Source organism: Triticum urartu, chromosome 1 (assembly GCF_003073215.2).
Source record: "Triticum urartu cultivar G1812 chromosome 1, Tu2.1, whole genome shotgun sequence".
NCBI classification, from domain to species: domain Eukaryota; kingdom Viridiplantae; phylum Streptophyta; class Magnoliopsida; order Poales; family Poaceae; genus Triticum; species Triticum urartu.
This window is the reverse complement of record NC_053022.1, coordinates 519,608,828-519,628,428: the sequence shown is the minus strand read 5'-3', so window position 1 is coordinate 519,628,428 and position 19,601 is coordinate 519,608,828. Positions and strand designations below refer to the sequence as shown.

General features: G+C 47.5%; 1 protein-coding gene across 1 annotated transcript; it reads left to right on the top strand.

Annotated features, from left to right (window-relative positions):
- The first annotated feature begins 14,350 nt into the window (after positions 1-14,350).
- On the top strand, positions 14,351-18,430 carry LOC125524873 (gamma-glutamyl hydrolase 1-like). The gene is made up of 10 exons (XM_048689907.1): positions 14,351-14,734; positions 15,291-15,377; positions 15,564-15,653; positions 15,989-16,083; positions 16,613-16,673; positions 16,931-17,020; positions 17,145-17,207; positions 17,465-17,553; positions 18,062-18,154; positions 18,257-18,430. Exons 1-10 carry the CDS (start codon positions 14,426-14,428, stop codon positions 18,288-18,290), a joined length of 1,011 nt encoding a protein of 336 aa, XP_048545864.1. The 5' UTR covers positions 14,351-14,425; the 3' UTR covers positions 18,291-18,430.
- The last annotated feature ends 1,171 nt before the right edge of the window (positions 18,431-19,601 follow it).

The following is a 19,601-nucleotide window of genomic DNA, read 5'->3' as shown; positions in this document are numbered from 1 at the left end:
ACGAGGGTGGAGGGCGCGCCCAGGGGGTGGGCGCGCCCCCTGCCTTGTGGCTTCCTCGTTGCTTCCCTTACGTGGACTCCAAGTCTCCCGGGTTGCTTTCCTTTCAAAAATAAGTTCTGTGAAGTTTTAGGTCAACTGGACTCCGTTTGATTTTCCTTTTCTGTGATACTCTAAAATAAGGAAAAAACAGAAACTGGCACTGGGCTCTAGGTTAATAGGTTAGTCCCAAAAATCATATAAAATAGCATATAAATGCTTATAAAACATTCAAGGTTGATAATATAATAGCATGGAACAATCAAAAATTATAGATACGTTGGAGACGTATCACCTGGTTCCTTCAAAACATCGTGCCTTTGCATGGCGTTTGGCCCATCATTCAGTCCCTACTAATGATGTTCTCCAGCATAGAAATATTTGCATGGCGTTTGGCCCATCATTCACTCCCTACTAATGATGTTCTCCAGCATAGAAATATGGCTACATCAAGTGTGTGTCCTCTCTGTGGATCACCGAACAGCTGGCGCCATGCACTGATTGACTGCAGTGCATCTCGAAGTGTATGGGCATTATCCAACGAGGAGACGGTTGAACATATGATCATGACCACCGAACCCAGTGCGAAGGTTTGGCTCTTCTCTATGAGTGAATCACTCCCAGCGGACCAGTCCACATTGATGATTGTCACGCTATGGGACATATGGAGTGCTAGAAGGAAAGTGATACACGAGAACATCTATCAAACACCTTTTGCTACTGATCGTTTTATCTCATCATACCTACAACATATTCAGTTCATGCAAAAAGCAGAGCCAACAACGCATGCAACACGAGTCACGAACCTACTCACTGGCTACCACCACCGCCCGATCATGCTAAAATAAATGTGGATGTTGCTATGTCGAGGGACGGATCCTTTGGGTCTGCTGCTGCCATTGCAAGAGATGAAACAGGGATGTTCATGGGGGCCTCGGTGGTCGTTTTCAATTTCCTTACTGAACGCCAGGTGCTCGAGACCTTGGCCATAAGGGAGGCCCTAGCTCTTGCTGGCGATTTGTATACACCCAAGATCTCCATTGCGTCGGACTGTAAGGGCATGTACAATGGAGGCAGTAGCAAGGTGATGCCCCAATAATTACACGTAGATATATGTCAGTGAAGCTACGGTCCAAAACACTAGTACCCAATGCTATGATAGCCTCAGCGGACCCACCTTCTCCCTCTTAATGCACTTCTCTCTCTTGCTTTACTGAATCACAACCAATCCGTGCTGCTCATCTTTCTTTATTTTACTCCGCTCTCTCTTGCATTCCCTTCTTCTTTACTTTTCTCTCAGGGAGGAGGCGGTCTCCTCTGCAAGCATCCGCTTTTCTCTGCGAGCAGCATATTAAGCAACCCCTGGACCATCCGAACCTACGTGGAGGCTGGGGCATCAGTCCAGCGTGTGGCGTTGTACATGCCCTAAGCTTGCAGTGGATGCTATCAAAGAAGGAAGTAATGCTAATTTTGGTGCCATACTTCATGAAATAGTAGCTAGGACTAAGGATTTCTTAGTTTGTTCCTTTAGCCATGAATTTGGAACCTCTAATAGGGAGGCTCATAATCTCGCAAAGTTCGCTTTATCTCATGGGTTTGGTTGCCATGTTTAGTTGGGCCAACCTGACGATCTCATTTTTGCACCTGTAAACATTGAGATGCCTTAATAAAGCTTTGTGAGATTCTTAAACAAAAATCCATTTCTCTTGTGTGGTATTCATTTTCTCTCGTCAATCCATCACATAGTGGAGTGGGGAGAAAAATCTAAATAAAGAGGTCTCACACCTGCTAAACTTTCAGGGTGGACTGAACTTTAGAACCACCTCCTGCCATTTATTCATGGGCCTTTTTAAGATTTCAAAAATTGTACATGGGAGCCAGCTGCTCCACCTCGTCGTCCTCCAGACCCGCTATCTTCATCGGAGCCGGCTACTGCACCTCTTCCTTCTCCTTCGACTCCGGCGAGTCCGGATGCAGGCCAGGTGCAATGCGGGCAGCGTGCCTTCCCCGGATCTCATCCTCAATCTGGAACCGGTGCTCCGGCGTGAGCATAGCATCGTTGTCTTCTTTTGTCGGGCCATGGCGAAGCCGGACGGCGTGGGAAGAGCGGCAGAGCGGGAGATAGGTGGACTGGCTCCTGCTAGCGGCGCGGAGAGGGAGGAGGTGGATGTGGCTAGGGTTGGGGGACGCCTGCTGGCTTAAATAGTCGAATTTTGCCTCGGACGGTGAGCCGGAACGGTGCCACACGGCGTTCACAACACCACCGAGGAGACGTCCGTCAGACCGCCGGGTTTCCGAATGATTCAATGTGGGACCCCATCGTGAATCCGACAACATGGCGGACGCGCTCGGTCGCATGAGAGCCTCCCCATATCCATCCCATATTTGAGCTGGATATGAAGGGTGCTGGTCGGCTCGAGCGTTTGAGACCTATTTGATACATTCATCTGGATCGGGTTTTCTTGACAGATAACTGACCGAGCGTTTGAGCGGAGTTTGGGGCGCGAGATGCTCTTACTCAGCACATATCTTGCACATGACAAGATGTGGATCTTGTCATCTTTACCACTACTGCTAAGTGCTAAGAGCATTACTAGTAGAACCCCTAAACCCTCAAACCCTTGTAGCAGTTTTAAGGGTTGAGAAGTGCCACTTTTTGACACTTTTAAGGGTTGAAAAACAGGGGCAAAGACTAGAACCCTCAAACCCAACCCTTAAACTGCTTTAAGGGTTGGATTTGAGGGTTCTAGTCTTTGCCTCAACCCCAACCTTTAAAACTGTCATTTCATATATCACACATTTCATCACATTTCATCATATGACATATCACAAATTCCATCACATTTGACATAAAACAATAATCATTCTAGTTATTATTACAACACCGAATAAAACAATAATCATTCAAATTATTACAACAATGTTTGAGCAAATTACACTAATTGTTCGAATCAAATAGGACATAGAAAAGTAAAACAAAGATACATCATGGGCCAATGCGCCGCCCATCCAACTGCCAGTGGTGCTCTTATTAGATCATCCCGGAGCCGACCATGAGTGGTTGCATCCTCAATCTCACGGTGTGCTTGAAGAAAAGCGTGTATGCGAGAAGGATTTCTTTCCGGTTGCACACGGGTACCAACATTGTCATAGAAACAAGGGAGGTTTAACCCTCTTTCATCCTCTAGGATCATGTTGTGTAGAATCACACAACATTTCATGATGTTCATCAAGGTTTTTTTGTCCCAAAACCGAGCTGGACCACGAACTATGGCAAACCTTGCTTGCAAAACACCGAAAGCTCTCTCAATATCCTTGCGGGCTGCCTCTTGTGCCTTGGTGAAATGAGCCTCTTTTCTTGTTAAGGGCACCCCATTTTTCTCCTTGATGGACTTCACAAGAGTTGCCCATTGGGGATAGATGCCATGGGTGAGATAGTATCCCATTTGAGTACTCATTGTCCATGATTTTGTAGTTGCAAGCTGGAGCATCCCCAGAAATTAATCTTTTGAACAAAGGAGATCTATTAAGGATATTGATATCATTGAGTGTTCCCGGCAACCCAAAGAATGCATGCCAAATCCATGTGTCCTGAGATGCTACGGCCTCAAGCACAATGGTAGCATCACGGCTTTTACCGCAATACATTCCGTGCCATGCCTTTGGGCAATTTTTCCACCTCCAATGCATGCAGTCAAGACTACCTAGTATCCCCGGCCATCCCCTTTTTTCATTCATTTCCATTAATATCTTTGTATCTTCCTCGTTTGGTGCCCGAAGATACTGTTGGGGAACGTTGCAGAAAACAAAAAATTTCCTACGGTTTCACCAAGATCCATCTATGAGTTCATCTAGCAACGAGTGATCGGATGCATCTACATACCTTTGTAGATCGCGAGCGGAAGCGTTCAAGGAACGGGGATGAGGTAGTCGAACACGACGTGATCCAAATCACCGGAGATCCTAGCACCGAACGGACGGCACCTCCGCATGTTCAACACACGTACTGTCAGCGTAACGTCTCCTTCTTCTTGATCCAGCAAGGGGGAGGAGAGGTTGAGGGATGGCTCCAGCAGCAGCACGACGGCGTGGTGGTGGTGGAGCTGCAGTACTCCGGCAGGGCTTCGCCTAAGCACTATGGAGGAGGATGAGGAGTTGGAGAGGGAGAAGGAGGCAACCAAAGGCATGGATGAAAAAGCCCTCCTTCCCCACTATATATAGGAGGGCCAAGGGGGGGCGCCGGCCCTAGGAGATCCAATCTCCTAGGGGGGCGGTGGCCAAGGGAGGTTTCCTCTCCCCCCCAAGGCACCTAGGGGTGCCTTCCACTTGTGGGACTCTTCCCCTTTGGAAACCCTAGGCGCATGGGCCTCTTGGGGCTGGTGCCCTTGGCCCATGTAGGCCAAGGCGCACCCCCTACAGCCCATGTGGCCCCCGGGACAGGTGGCCCCACCCGGTGGACCCTCGGGACCCTTCCGGTGGTCCCGGTACAATACCGGTGACCCCGAAACTTGTCCCGATGGCCGAAATAGCACTTCCTATATATAATTCTTTACCTCCGGACCATTCCGGAACTCCTCGTGACGTCCGGGATCTCATCCAGGACTCCGAACAACATGCGGGTTACTGCATATACATATCCCTACAACCCTAGCGTCACCGAACCTTAAGTGTGTAGACCCTACGGGTTCGGGAGACATGTAGACATGACCGAGATCGCTCTCCGGTCAATAACCAATAGCGGGATCTGGATACCCATGTTGGCTCCCACATGCTCCTCGATGATCTCATCGGATGAACCACGATGTCGAGGATTCAAGCAACCCCGTATACAATTCCCTTCGTCAATCGGTATGTTACTTGCCCGAGAATCGATCGTCGGTATCCCAATACCTCGTTTAATCTCGTTACCGGCAAGTCACTTTACTCGTACCATAATGCATGATCCCGTGACCAGACACTTGGTCACTTTGAGCTCATAATGATGATGCATTACCGAGTGGGCCCAGTGATACCTCTCCGTCATACGGAGTGACAAATCCCAGTCTTGATCCGTGTCAACCCAACAGACACTTTCAGAGATACCCGTAGTATACCTTTATAGTCACCCAGTTACGTTGTGACGTTTGGTATACCCAAAGCACTCCTACGGTATCCGGGAGTTACACGATCTCATGGTCTAAGGAAAAGATACTTGACATTGGAAAACTCTAGCAAACGAACTATACGATCTTATGCTATGTTTAGGATTGGGTCTTGTCCATCACATCATTCTCCTAATGATGTGATCTCGTTATCAATGACATCCAATGCCCATAGTCAGGAAACCATGACTATCTGTTGATCAATGAGCTAGTCAACTAGAGGCTTACTAGGGACATGTTGGTGTCTATTATTCACACATGTATTACAATTTCCAGATAACACAATTATAGCATGAATAAAGACAATTATCATGAACAAGGAAATATAATAATAATGCTTTTATTATTGCCTCTAGGGCATATTTCCAACAGTCTCCCACTTGCACTAGAGTCAATAATCTAGTTACATTGTGATGAATCGAACACCCATGGAATTCTGGTGTTGATCATGTTTTGCTCTAGGGAGAGGTTTAGTCAACAGATCTGCTACATTCAGGTCCATATGTACTTTACAAATATCTATGTCTCCATCTTGAACATTTTCACGAATGGAGTTGAAGCGACGCTTGATGTGCCTTGTCTTCTTGTGAAACCTGGGCTCCTTGGCAAGAGCAATAGCTCCAGTGTTGTCACAGAAGAGCTTGATCGGCCTCGACGCATTGGGTATGACTCCTAGGTCGATGATGAACTCCTTCACCCAAATTGCTTCATGCGCTGCCTCCGAGGCTGCCATGTACTCCGCTTCACATGTAGATCCCGCCATGACGCTCTGCTTGCAACTGCACCAGCTTACTGCCCCACCATTCAAAATATACACGTATCCGGTTTGTGACTTAGAGTCATCCAGATCTGTGTCGAAGCTAGCGTCGACGTAACCCTTTACGACGAGCTCTTCGTCACCTCCATAGACGAGAAACATTTCCTTAGTCCTTTTCAGGTACTTCAGGATATTCTTGACCGCTGTCCAGTGTTCCTTGCCGGGATTACTTTGGTACCTTCCTACCAAACTTACGGCAAGGTTTATATCAGGTCTGGTACACAGCATGGCATACATAATAGAACCTATGGCTGAGGCATAGGGGATGACACTCATCTCTTCTATATCTTCTGCCGTGGTCGAACATTGAGCTGAGCTCAATTTCACACCTTGCAACACAGGCAAGAACCCCTTCTTAGACTGATCCATATTGAACTTCTTCAATATCTTATCAAGGTATGTGCTTTGTGAAAGACCTATGAGGCGTCTTGATCTATCTCTATAGATCTTGATGCCTAATATATAAGCAGCTTCTCCAAGGTCCTTCATTGAAAAACTCTTATTCAAGTAGGCCTTAATGCTGTCCAAAAGTTCTATATCATTTCCCATCAAAAGTATGTCATCTACATATAATATGAGAAATGCTACAGAGCTCCCACTCACTTTCTTGTAAACGCAGGCTTCTCCATAAGTCTGCGTAAACCCAAACGCTTTGATCATCTCATCAAAGCGAATGTTCCAACTCCGAGATGCTTGCACCAGCCCATAAATCGAGCGTTGGAGCTTGCATACCTTGTCAGCATACTTAGGATCGACAAAACCCTCCGGCTGCATCATATACAATTCTTCCTTAAGGAAACCATTAAGGAATGCCGTTTTGACGTCCATTTGCCATATTTCATAATCATAGAATGCGGAAATTGCTAACATGATTCGGACGGACTTCAGCTTCGCTACCGGTGAGAAAGTCTCATCGTAGTCAACCCCTTGAACTTGTCGATAACCCTTAGCGACAAGCCGAGCTTTATAGATGGTCACATTACCATCCGCGTCTGTCTTCTTCTTAAAGATCCATTTATTTTCTATGGCTCGCTGTTCAACGGGCAAGTCAGTCAAAGTCCATACTTCGTTTTCATACATGGATCCTATCTCGGATTTCATGGCTTCTAGCCATTTGTCGGAATCCGGGCCCGCCATCGCTTCTTCATAGTTCGAAGGTTCACCGTTGTCTAACAACATGATTTCTAAGACGGGGTTGCCGTACCACTCTGGTGCGGAACGTGTCCTTGTGGACCTTCGAATTTCAGTAGGAGCTTGATCAGAAGTATCTTGATCATTATCATCAACTTCCTCTCTAGTCGGTGCAGGCACCTCAGGAACATTCTCTTGAGTTGCGCAATTTTCCGGTTCAAGAGGTAATACTTCATCAAGTTCTACTTTCCTCCCACTTACTTCTTTCGAGAGAAACTCCTTCTCTAGAAAGGATCCATTCTTGGCAACAAAGATCTTGCCTTCGGATCTGAGGTAGAAGGTATACCCAATAGTTTCTTTAGGGTATCCTATGAAGACGCATTTTTCCGACTTGGGTTCGAGCTTTTGAGGTTGAAGTTTCTTGACATAAGCATCGCATCCCCAAACTTTTAGAAACGACAGCTTAGGTTTCTTCCCAAACCATAATTCATACGGTGTCGTCTCAACGGATTTCGACGGAGCCCTATTTAAAGTGAATGCGGCAGTCTCTAAAGCATAGCCCCAAAAAGATAGCGGTAAATCGGTAAGAGACATCATAGATCGCACCATATCTAATAGAGTGCGATTACGACGTTCGGACACACCATTACGCTGAGGTGTTCCAGGCGGCGTGAGTTGTGAAACTATTCCACATTTTCTTAAGTGTGTGCCAAATTCGTGACTCAAGTATTCTCCTCCATGATCTGATCGTAGGAACTTGATTTTCCTGTCACGTTGATTCTCAACCTCACTCTGAAATTCCTTGAACTTTTCAAAGGTTTCAGACTTGTGTTTCATTAAGTAGACATACCCATATCTACTCAAGTCATCAGTGAGGGTGAGAACATAACGATAGCCACCGCGAGCCTCAACACTCATTGGACCGCACACATCAGTATGTATGATTTCCAATAAGTTGGTTGCTCGCTCCATTGTTCCTGAGAACGGAGTCTTGGTCATTTTACCCATGAGGCATGGTTCGCACGTGTCAAATGATTCATAATCAAGAGACTCTAAAAGTCCATCTGCATGGAGCTTCTTCATGCGTTTGACACCTATGTGACCAAGGCGGCAGTGCCACAAGTATGTGGGACTATCATTATCAACCTTACATCTTTTGGTATTCACACTATGAACATGTGTAGCATTACGCTCGAGATTCATTAAGAATAAACCATTCACCATCGGAGCATGACCATAAAACATATCTCTCATATAAATAGAACAACCATTATTCTCGGATTTAAATGAGTAGCCATCTTGAATTAAACGAGATCCTGATACAATGTTCATGCTCAAAGCTGGCACTAAATAACAATTATTAAGGTTTAAAACTAATCCCGAAGGTAAATGTAGAGGTAGCGTGCCGACGGCGATCACATTGACCTTGGAACCATTCCCGACGCGCATCGTCACCTCGTCCTTCGCCAGTCTCCGCTTATTCCGCAGCTCCTGTTTTGAGTTACAAATGTGAGCAACCGCACCGGTATCAAATACCCAGGAGCTACTACGAGTACTGGTAAGGTACACATCAATTACATGTATATCACATATACCTTTCGTTTTGCCAGCCTTCTTGTCCGCTAAGTATTTGGGGTAGTTCCGCTTCCAGTGACCACTTTCCTTGCAATAAAAGCACTCAGTCTCGGGCTTGGGTCCATTCTTTGGCTTCTTCCCGGCAGCTTGCTTGCCGGGCGCGGCAACTCCCTTGCCGTCCTTCTTGAAAGCTTTTTTACCCTTGCCATTTTTGAACTTAGTGGTTTTATTGACCATCAACACTTGATGTTCCTTCTTGACTTCTACCTCTGCTGATTTCAGCATAGCAAATACTTCAGGAATGGTCTTTTCCATCCCCTGCATATTGAAGTTCATCACAAAGCTCTTGTAGCTTGGTGGAAGCGACTGGAGGATTCTGTCAATGACCGCATCATCCGGGAGATTAACTCCCAGCTGAGTCAAGCGGTTATGTAACCCAGACATAGTGAGTAAGTGCTCACTGACAGAACTGTTTTCCTCCATCTTACAGCTGAAGAATTTGTCGGAGACTTCATATCTCTCGACCCGGGCATGAGCTTGGAAAACCATTTTCAGCTCTTCGAACATCTCATATGCTCCGTGTCTCTCAAAACGCTTTTGGAGCCCCGGCTCTAAACTGTAAAGCATGCCGCACTGAACGAGGGAGTAGTCATCGGTACGTGCCTGCCAAGCGTTCATAACGTCTTGTTCTGCAGGGAGAACAGGTGCGTCACCCAGCGGTGCTTGTAGGACATAATCTTTCTTGGCAGCTATGAGGATGATCCTCAGGTTCCGGACCCAGTCCGTGTAGTTGCTGCCATCGTCTTTCAGCTTGGTTTTCTCTAGGAACGCGTTAAAGTTGAGGACTACGTTGGCCATTTGATCTACAAGACATATTGTAAAGATTTTAGACTAAGTTCATGATAATTAAGTTCATCTAATCAAATTATAATGAACTCCCACTTAGATAGACATCCCTCTTCTAGTCATCTAAGTATAACATGATCCGAGTTAACTAGGTTGTGTCCGATCATCACGTGAGACGGACTAGTCAACGTCGGTGAACATCTTCATGTTGATCGTATCTTCTATACGACTCATGCTCGACCTTTCGGTCTTCTATGTTCCGAGGCCATGTCTGTACATGCTAGGCTCGTCAAGTCAACCTAAGTGTTTGCATGTGTAAATCTGTCTTACACCCGTTGTATGTGAACGTTAGAATCTATCACACCCGATCATCACGTGGTGCTTCGAAACAACGAACTGTCGCAACGGTGCACAGTTAGGGGGAACACTTCTTGAAATTATTATGAGGGATCATCTTATTTACTACCGTCGTTCTAAGTAAACAAGATGCAAAAACATGATAAACATCACATGCAATCAAATAATAATAGTGACATGATATGGCCAATATCACATAGCTCCTTTGATCTCCATCTTGGGGCTCCATGATCATCTTGTCACCGGCTTGACACCATGATCTCCATCATCATGATCTCCATCATCGTGTCTCCATGAAGTTGCTCGCCAACTATTACTTCTACTACTATGGCTAACGCGTTTAGCAATAAAGTAAAGTAATTTACATGGCGTTTCTCAATGACACGCAGGTCATATAAAAAATAAAGACAACTCCTATGGCTCCTGCCGGTTGTCATACTCATCGACATGCAAGTCGTGATTCCTATTACAATAGCATGAACATCTCATACATCACATATAGATCATTCATCATTCATCACAACTTTGGCCATATCATATCACAAAGCACTTGCTGCAAAAACAAGTTAGACGTCCTCTAATTGTTATTGCAAGTTTTACGTGGCTGAATCAGGGTTCTAGCAAGAACGTTTTCTTACCTACGTGAAAGCCACAACGTGATTTGTCAACTTCTATTTACCCTTCATAAGGACCCTTTTCATCGAATCCGCTCCAACTAAAGTGGGAGAGACAGACACCCGCCAGCCACCTTATGCAACTAGTGCATGTTAGTCGGTGGAACCGGTCTCACGTAAGCGTACGTGTAAGGTTGGTCCGGGCCGCTTCATCCCACAATACCGCTGAAGCAAGATAAGACTAGTAGCGGCAAGAAAGTTGACAAATCTACGCCCACAACAAATTGTGTTCTACTCGCGCAAGAAGAACTACGCATAGACCTAGCTCATGATGCCACTGTTGGGGAACGTTGCAGAAAACAAAAATTTTCCTACGGTTTCACCAAGATCCATCTATGAGTTCATCTAGCAACGAGTGATCGGATGCATCTACATACCTTTGTAGATCGCGAGCGGAAGCGTTCAAGGAACGGGGATGATGTAGTCGAACACGACGTGATCCAAATCACCGGAGATCCTAGCACCGAACGGACGGCACCTCCGCGTTCAACACACGTACGGTCAGCGTAACGTCTCCTTCTTCTTGATCCAGCAAGGGGAGAGGAGAGGTTGAGGAAGATGGCTCCAGCAGCAGCACGACGGCGTGGTGGTGATGGAGCTGCAGTACTCCGGCAGGGCTTCGCTAAGCACTATGGAGGAGGAGGAGGAGTTGGAGAGGGAGAAGGAGGCAACCAAAGGCATGGGTGAAAAAGCCCTCCTTCCCCCACTATATATAGGAGGGCCTAGGGGGGCGCCGGCCCTAGGAGATCCAATCTCCTAGGGGGGGCGGCGGCCAAGGGAGGTTTTCCTCCCCCCCAAGGCACCTAGGGGTGCCTTCCACTTGTGGGACTCTTCCCCTTTGGAAACCCTAGGCGCATGGGCCTATTGGGGCTGGTTCCCTTGTCCCATGTAGGCCAAGGCGCACCCCCTACAGCCCATGTGGCCCCCGGGACAGGTGGCCCCACCCGGTGGACCCCCGGGACCCCTCCGGTGGTCCCGGTACAATACCGGTGACCTCGAAACTTGTCCCAATGGCCGAAATAGCACTTCCTATATATAATTATTTACCTCCGGACCATTCCGGAACTCCTCGTGACGTCCGAGATCTCATCCGGGACTCCGAACAACATGCGGGTTACTGCATATACATATCCCTACAACCCTAGCGTCACCGAACCTTAAGTGTGTAGACCCTACGGGTTCGGGAGACATGTAGACATGACCGAGATCGCTCTCCGGTCAATAACCAATAGCGGGATCTGGATACCCATGTTGGCTCCCACATGCTCCTCGATGATCTCATCGGATGAACCACGATGTCGAGGATTCAAGCAACCCCGTATACAATTCCCTTCGTCAATCGGTATGTTACTTGCCCGAGAATCGATCGTCGGTATCCCAATACCTCGTTCAATCTCGTTACCGGCAAGTCACTTTACTCGTACCGTAATGCATGATCCCGTGACCAGACACTTGGTCACTTTGAGCTCATAATGATGATGCATTACCGAGTGGGCCCAGTGATACCTCTCCGTCATACGGAGTGACAAATCCCAGTCTTGATCCGTGTCAACCCAACAGACACTTTCAGAGATACCCGTAGTATACCTTTATAGTCACCCAGTTACGTTGTGACGTTTGGTATACCCAAAGCACTCCTACGGTATCCGGGAGTTACACGATCTCATGGTCTAAGGAAAAGATACTTGACATTGGAAAACTCTAGCAAACGAACTATACGATCTTATGCTATGTTTAGGATTGGGTCTTGTCCATCACATCATTCTCCTAATGATGTGATCTCGTTATCAATGACATCCAATGCCCATAGTCAGGAAACCATGACTATCTGTTGATCAACGAGCTAGTCAACTAGAGGCTTACTAGGGACATGTTGGTGTCTATTATTCACACATGTATTACGATTTCCAGATAACACAATTATAGCATGAATAAAGACAATTATCATGAACAAGGAAATATAATAATAATGCTTTTATTATTGCCTCTAGGGCATATTTCCAACAGATACTGCTCACCGTACAGCCGAATGACCAACTTGGCAAACCTACGGACTGACTCCGTGGTTGTATCTTGCCCAATGCGAAGATACTCGTCGGTATAATCCGCGGGTATGCCATAAGCGAGTACCCGCATTGCCGTCGATATCTTTTGATATGCACCAAACCCCATGATACCGGCGGCGGATCTACGACGTTTAAAGTAATAGGAGGCGGCCTCACAATCGTTGACAATCTTCACAAACAAACTACGCCGCATTCGGTACCTTCTGCGGAAGAGACGAGGAGGGTATGTAGGTACCTCTGCGAAGTAGTCTTCCATCAAATGCTCGTGTCCTAGAGCGCGGTTCCGGTAGATGGTGACTCGCCCCATCTTCGACCCTCTCCTCTGATCCACCAGCCTCACGCGGTTTTCAAAGGATTGCACGTCGATGAGGAGGCTCATCATCTCGACGTCGTCGTCTTGCAACAACTCGTCGATGTCCGAATCGTCGGATGACGACCAACCCGACGAATCGGACAACGAGTCCATGTCGTTGTTGTTCACCTCCATCTACACAATACAACAAACAATAAATTGTGAGTGCCAACAATGAATCAAAAAGGAAAAAAATAAAACAAAAAGGAAGAACAGGAAGCATACCTGCGGGTTGGGGGCGGGCGACGGTCGGCGTCGAGGGGAGGCGGGGGCGTCTGGCGCGGCGGCTCGAGGAGGCCGGCCTGCCTCTGGCCTCTGGGGGGGCGGGAGGCGGCTGGGGGCGGGAGGCGAACTGGGGGCGGGGGCCGAAGGCTGATGCGGGCGGGCGGGGGCGGGGCGCCGGGGCGGGGGGGGCGGCGCGGGAGGCCGGGGGGCGGGACGCCGGGGCGGGAGGCGGCGGCGCGGGAGGCCGGGGGGGGGGGGCGCGGGGCGGCCGGGGGCGCGGGGCAGGCGGGCGGCGGGGCGTCGAGGGACTATTCAGCCATCTGGGGAGGCGCGGGCCTAACCCAAACGTAAACAATATTAAAATCTTAGAATAAGCTGTCCAGAAGCGATAGAGTACACATCAAGTAAGATATGATTGTAGTAGAACTAACCTCCATATAAAAAAAAACATGAGACAGCTGAGTAAAGCAGCGCATTATAACGAGACATATCTGATTTGGCAGTGAACCTAAGTAACGAAGAAGCCCAAGTAGTGTCGTATAAAGGAAGCTTGAGCCCACGAACCTGCACCACAAGAGAATACGAATTTAATTAAAGAGCCGATGAAGGGCGGATCTGGCGGCGGGGAGCGTGGCACAGGGGCGAGACGGCGGCGGCGTCAAGGGGAGGCGGGGGGCTGGCCGGATTGGCGGCGGGCGACGGCCGGCGGCGCGGGAGGCCGAGAGGCGGGAGGTTGGGAAGGGAAACTTCCCTCCCGCGCGACGGGGGAAGGGAGTGCGGGCTGGGGTCGAGCGCCCCCCTCCAGCCCTCACTTTTACGGTTCGAAATTGGGTTTGAGGGTTGGACCCTTACTTTTTTTTGAGGGTTTGAGGGTTTAGGGGTTCTAGTCTTTGTGTTTTTTTCTGTTGCAACCCATAAAAAAGCAGTTATTTATGAAGGTTTGAGAGTTTAGGGGTACTACTAGTAATGCTCTAACGCGTGAGAGCGGTTGTTATTTTCGAAAACAGATGAGGTTTGCACGTTCCGCTACCTCCTCTCCCAGCAGATCCATTTTCCAGATCGCCGCGCGAACCACATGCTCCTATTATTATGGAATTCAAGTATAATCCTCCTCTGGAGTCCAGCCACGAGGCGATAACAAAAGCGACCTGCTTGAAGCGAGCCCACTCCCAGCCGGCACAGTCCAATTGTTCACACACCTCCACATGGCTTCTCCTCCCCGGCACCTGCTCCCCCTCCTCCTCCTGCTCGCCCTCCTCGGGACCTCGTCGGCGGCCGCGCCGGGCGTCATCCGGCTGCCGCGCGCCGGGGCCTGCGCCGCGCCGGCGGACCCGGCCGTCTACGACCGCCCCGTGATCGGCATCGTCACGCACCCGGGCGACGGCGCGGCCGGGAGGATCGACAACGGCACCTCCACCTCCTACATCGGCGCCTCCTACGTCAAGTTCGTCGAGGCCGGCGGCGCCCGCGTCATCCCGCTCATCTACAACGAGCCCGACGAGCGCCTCCTCGAGGTCAGCGCTTCCAGATCCCCTCCCTCCCTCCGCCTTTCTCTTTCTGCTGCTTAAATGTGATTGTAGTTCTATCTGACAACTGCCAGTTCTTTGCAAGTCAAACTAAAATACTTGATAGTCAACTTACTATGTACTCTATGTACAAGTTAAAATCATTTTCTAACAGTGCAGAAACGAACATTCGTAGTTCTGGTTATTTAGAATTTCTCTACATTTAAAGTACATGTTTACATAGGAATGACAAATCAAATACAGTAGCAAGGTGGATCGTGACTTGATCACTCAGTGTCTAACTAGCTTGTGTTACTGTTCATCTGTTTCAGATCAAGGTGAAACATGTTTAAAAAAAGATCTAGATGAAACAGTTAACCTATCATGTCTCTGACTACTATAAATAATTAAATATTGTTCGTGTTCTGCAGTCATTTGATCTCAGGACAACAGATCACCTATTAGTTACTTTTACTTGGTAGCCCCCTGCTTGCTCAGTAGTACCTACATCTTATCTCTTAGGTAGTAATTTCTGATAGTTTTGCCTGTGTCCCTTTTACTGCAGAAACTCAGTTTGGTGAATGGTGTGCTGTTTACTGGTGGATCAGTGAAAAGGGGTCCATATTTTGAGACGATTAAGAAAGTGTTTCAGGTACCTATCTATTAGGCAGCTTCTGTGTGTTTCAGACATGTTACTCACTTCTGCTCTGTACTTGCTTCCATTATTAAGAACATACTATATCACAGTATGGTAACATCATATTATTGGTCCTAGTTCACACAGAATGGGACCAAACGTTACTGGATAATTCTCACTTTCTTTGTTTATCTTCTGTAGTATGTCTTGGACAAAAATGATGCAGGAGTTCCATTTCCATTGTTTGCACAGTGTCTTGGCTTTGAGCTTGTAAGCATGATTGTGAGCAAGGTAATTTCTCTTTTTTCTAAGATAATGAACAAAAATTATAGACGTCAACATGCAAATTTAGTTGCTAAAGTACAGAAATAATTTGAAATTATTATATTATTAGGACAGCCTCAAATTGAGATATCTGCCTGAAGAAAAATGATGTGTTAGAATTTAAAAGTATACATTTGCTCTTGCCGCCCTCATGTAGTCATGTGATGCAGTGAAGAACCGGTTGGTCGGCTGCACTGTCCTGTTCCTGGGAACAGGACATAGACACTTAGTGTGTTCCATACCAAGTTTGTGTTTTGTATCTACAAACTGACAACTGGCTCTTTTCTCTATATTGGTATTAGGACAATAATATTTTGGAGTCATTCCACGCCTCAGATCAAGCATCAACTCTCCAGTTCCCCAATTATTCTTCACTTCAGGGATCAGTATTTGGAAGGTAGGGATTCTAATATATATTTGAAAGGTGTAGGTACTGCATGGTCATCTTTTATTTGCAGGAGAAAATCGTATTGGTACCAAACTTGTGCAGCTTTCTCATTTTCCTCTATCAACTGAAAGTCTGCATGGGCACTTGCAAAGACCATGTTTCTTGTCCCGGCCTATACAAAAAGATTATGTATGTTAGGTTTTCATTACAGAGAAAATGCAATTAAGCTTACAGTTTACAGTACACTGCATTGCAAATGAAATTTCAGGTTTAGACGCCAGCTTCATCAAACTTGAAATAGCAAAAATGAATTAAATTGATGTCAACTATGCAGTTGGTTAGATTATAGATGTAATATTATATCTAGAATGCCCCCTGAACCACAGGCACTACGCTTGATGTTATCCATTTATCTAAGATATAACCTTGTCGCTCCGTACATTTTTATGGCACAAATACCGTCTTCTATTGACTCTTTGTGGCTTGGCTTCTAATATCCCTTGTATACCTGTCTAATAGAAGTGATCCAAATTCGCAGATTTCATCCTGATCTCATCAAGAAACTCAGCACCAGTTGTCTTGTCATGCAAAACCACAAAGTAAGTAGAATCCTGGGTGCTCCTTTTCTCCTTGAACACGCATTGGATGCGTGTCGTTTTGTATTAGAAGAAGAATCTTGGGTACTCATCACATTTTATCTTTGACCTTCACTCGATATTAACATTGACATGATATACTTGGTTCAACCAAATCATGACTGTCAATTTAAAACAGCAACTTTTTATGGAGATTGCAGAATAACTATCTTTATCTCCTTGTTTTCCCTAACATGGTTTATTTTCTTAACTGGTCAAAGTATGGTATATCTCCAAAGAGATTGCGCGAGAATGATGCGTTATCAAGTTTCTTCAAGATTCTGACTATATCCCCTGATGAAAATGGTGAGGTACAATATGTCATCTTTTTCCTAGTACTTAACTGGTTTGGACTCAACCAGCCTAATTCAGAGGTAGTGCTAAATCAATGTATAAAGAAACAGCAAACTAATTTACTTTCCTTTGGCAAATCAGGTTTACGTCTCAACCGTTGAAGCACAGAAATATCCTATCACTTGCACTCAGTGGCACCCTGAGGTATGCTGACTGTAGTGCTGCTGGTTGTTTTTGAAATTAAAGTCGGTATTCCACTAATCTGTTCGCATGCCTGTGCACATTTTTGCATCCCATTTATTCTTGTTTGACATTTTTAGGACTATATATTACTAGGCTGCTATCAAAATGTTTGTCTTTAAACTATTCAGTCCATGATATTTCTTCATTTGGCCAGATCACTTAGGCAAACGTAATATATTCAGAGGTCAGACTATAATTAGCTTGTTCACTTGCTGCAGAAAGCCATTTTCGAATGGCGTAAACCAATGATTCCACACAGCGAGGATGCAGTACAAGTGACACAAAATTTTGCCAACTACTTTATCAGGTTTGTAATACTCTCTTTATTCGTTATAAGCAACACATCATCTGCTTATTCACATTCATGTTGACCATGCCCTCATTCTGTGATGAAAACCATACTTCACGGAATGGCGGATTACCTATTCAAAATCATTTTATGGTGTCCTAGTTTCCCTACTAAGCAGGTATAGGTCCTGTGTACGTTTGTATGGCTCCTGTTGGGCAACTTGTTTGTGAATAAGGCTTTGTGCCCAGTTGCATTTCAAAACAGCTTTGTGCCCAGTTGCATTTTAAAGAAATGAAGCGAGTTCACAGTTTGTTGCCCATCGCAACCCCCTAAAGGGGACATAGTTATTAATAAAACATCAACGCTCAAAACACACGCAGCCTGAGGGAAAAGAAAACTGGTATCTTGCACCGTTGTCTTCCTCCAATGCATGAATTCCATACTTTCCTACTGCAAAGCAACAGCTCGTGAAAAAGGGTAAGAACAGCGTGTTTATCTCACCCTTCTTCGCTCTGTCGTGAAACAGCCAAGCCCGCAAGTCGCCAAACAGGCCCCCTGCCGACAAGGTGCTGGACAACCTGATCTACAACTACATCCCTACATTTTCCGGGAAAACCTCGTAAGCCACCTCTGTCGGTCCTGTATTGTAACTGCACACTTACTGCACCATATGTTTCTCCATTCACCCGCTAAGTAAATGAGCATGTGCCATGCCTTGCAGGAAATCTTTTGAGTTGGTGTACCTCTTCTCCTGAGCCATGAGCCGTCGCTTGCAGCTGTGGTTCTTCTCTTCCTGTATTGTACATGTACATGTACAGTATTGTTTTTTTTTTTTGAAACGGGGCAAAAGATTTGCTATTTTCATTGATTAAGAAGAAGAGAATTGCACGGTTAATTAACGGAAAACCGAGCTAAAACCGATACAACTCAACCCACGTGACATGGGCACCACCGGCCAACTTGGCCACCGACATGGGACACAAAGCTGCAAAGAAGAAAAGCATTCGTCGAGGAGTCGCAAGCGTCATCGTCATCATCGGTTGCCTCGAACGAGCGACTCCGACTTCACCATTAAGCTCCAACCGCGAAGCCAACCCGCAAACAGCCGCATAGAAGCCACGACGGCACATGCCACCAGATGGCCACACGCGCAAGCAGCCGACAGCTCCGACTTTGACGACGAGCCTCACCAGGGAAATATGCAGGACTTGCGCTGACCGTGCCCTCAAAGCACCTCGGACACGCCGGGAAGAGCCGACTACCGAAGTCCACGCCGCGACCCGAGCTCCTCTCGACGACATCATCGTTGTCAAACAGAAACCAGCGCCCCGCCGCAGCAAACTACACGGCGAAGATGCCGCCATCCACGACGAAGATGCCGCAATCCACCAGTCTCCCAGTCGTAGCCGGCTCCGAGACGATGCCCCCAAGGAGGAGAAAGACGCGAAGACGCCTCCATCGCCCAACCCAGCGAATCTGAGGTTTCCCTCCGAAGCCAAAGCCGTGGGGAGAAGGAGCACACCTCCACGGTGACGCTTCCAAGAAAGATCACGGCACCCGCGGGCACCGTCGTCGCCGGCTCCGAAGAAGACCGGAGCAAAGATTTCTCCCGAAGATGCGCCGACCACCTACCACCACCGACCGCCACCCACCAGCCACCACCTGCTGAGGCCGACCTCATTCTTGCCACGGGATCCCACGATCCACCGCGACCAGACACGCACCACCCCCTGGCCGAAGCCGCCGTCCACCACCGTAGCCACCTCCACCGCAGCAACCCACGCCGCATCGCGAAGCGCAGCACCCAGATCGATGCACCTTGCACCAGATCCAATCGGAGCTGCACAGGCGAAGCAGCAGAGAAGACGAGCAGGATCTCCCTCCGCAGCACACCTCGCACTCCAGAGGAGCACACCCGCCACGCCAGCTGGTCACCGCGCCCGACGCACGCCTGCAACCACCGCGCCCGGCCAGTCACCGCGCCCCACGCGCACAGCCGGATCCGAGCCGCCGCTGCGCGAGCGCGCGCCGTCCACACCCCGGCCACATCAGGAGCCCGGACCGAG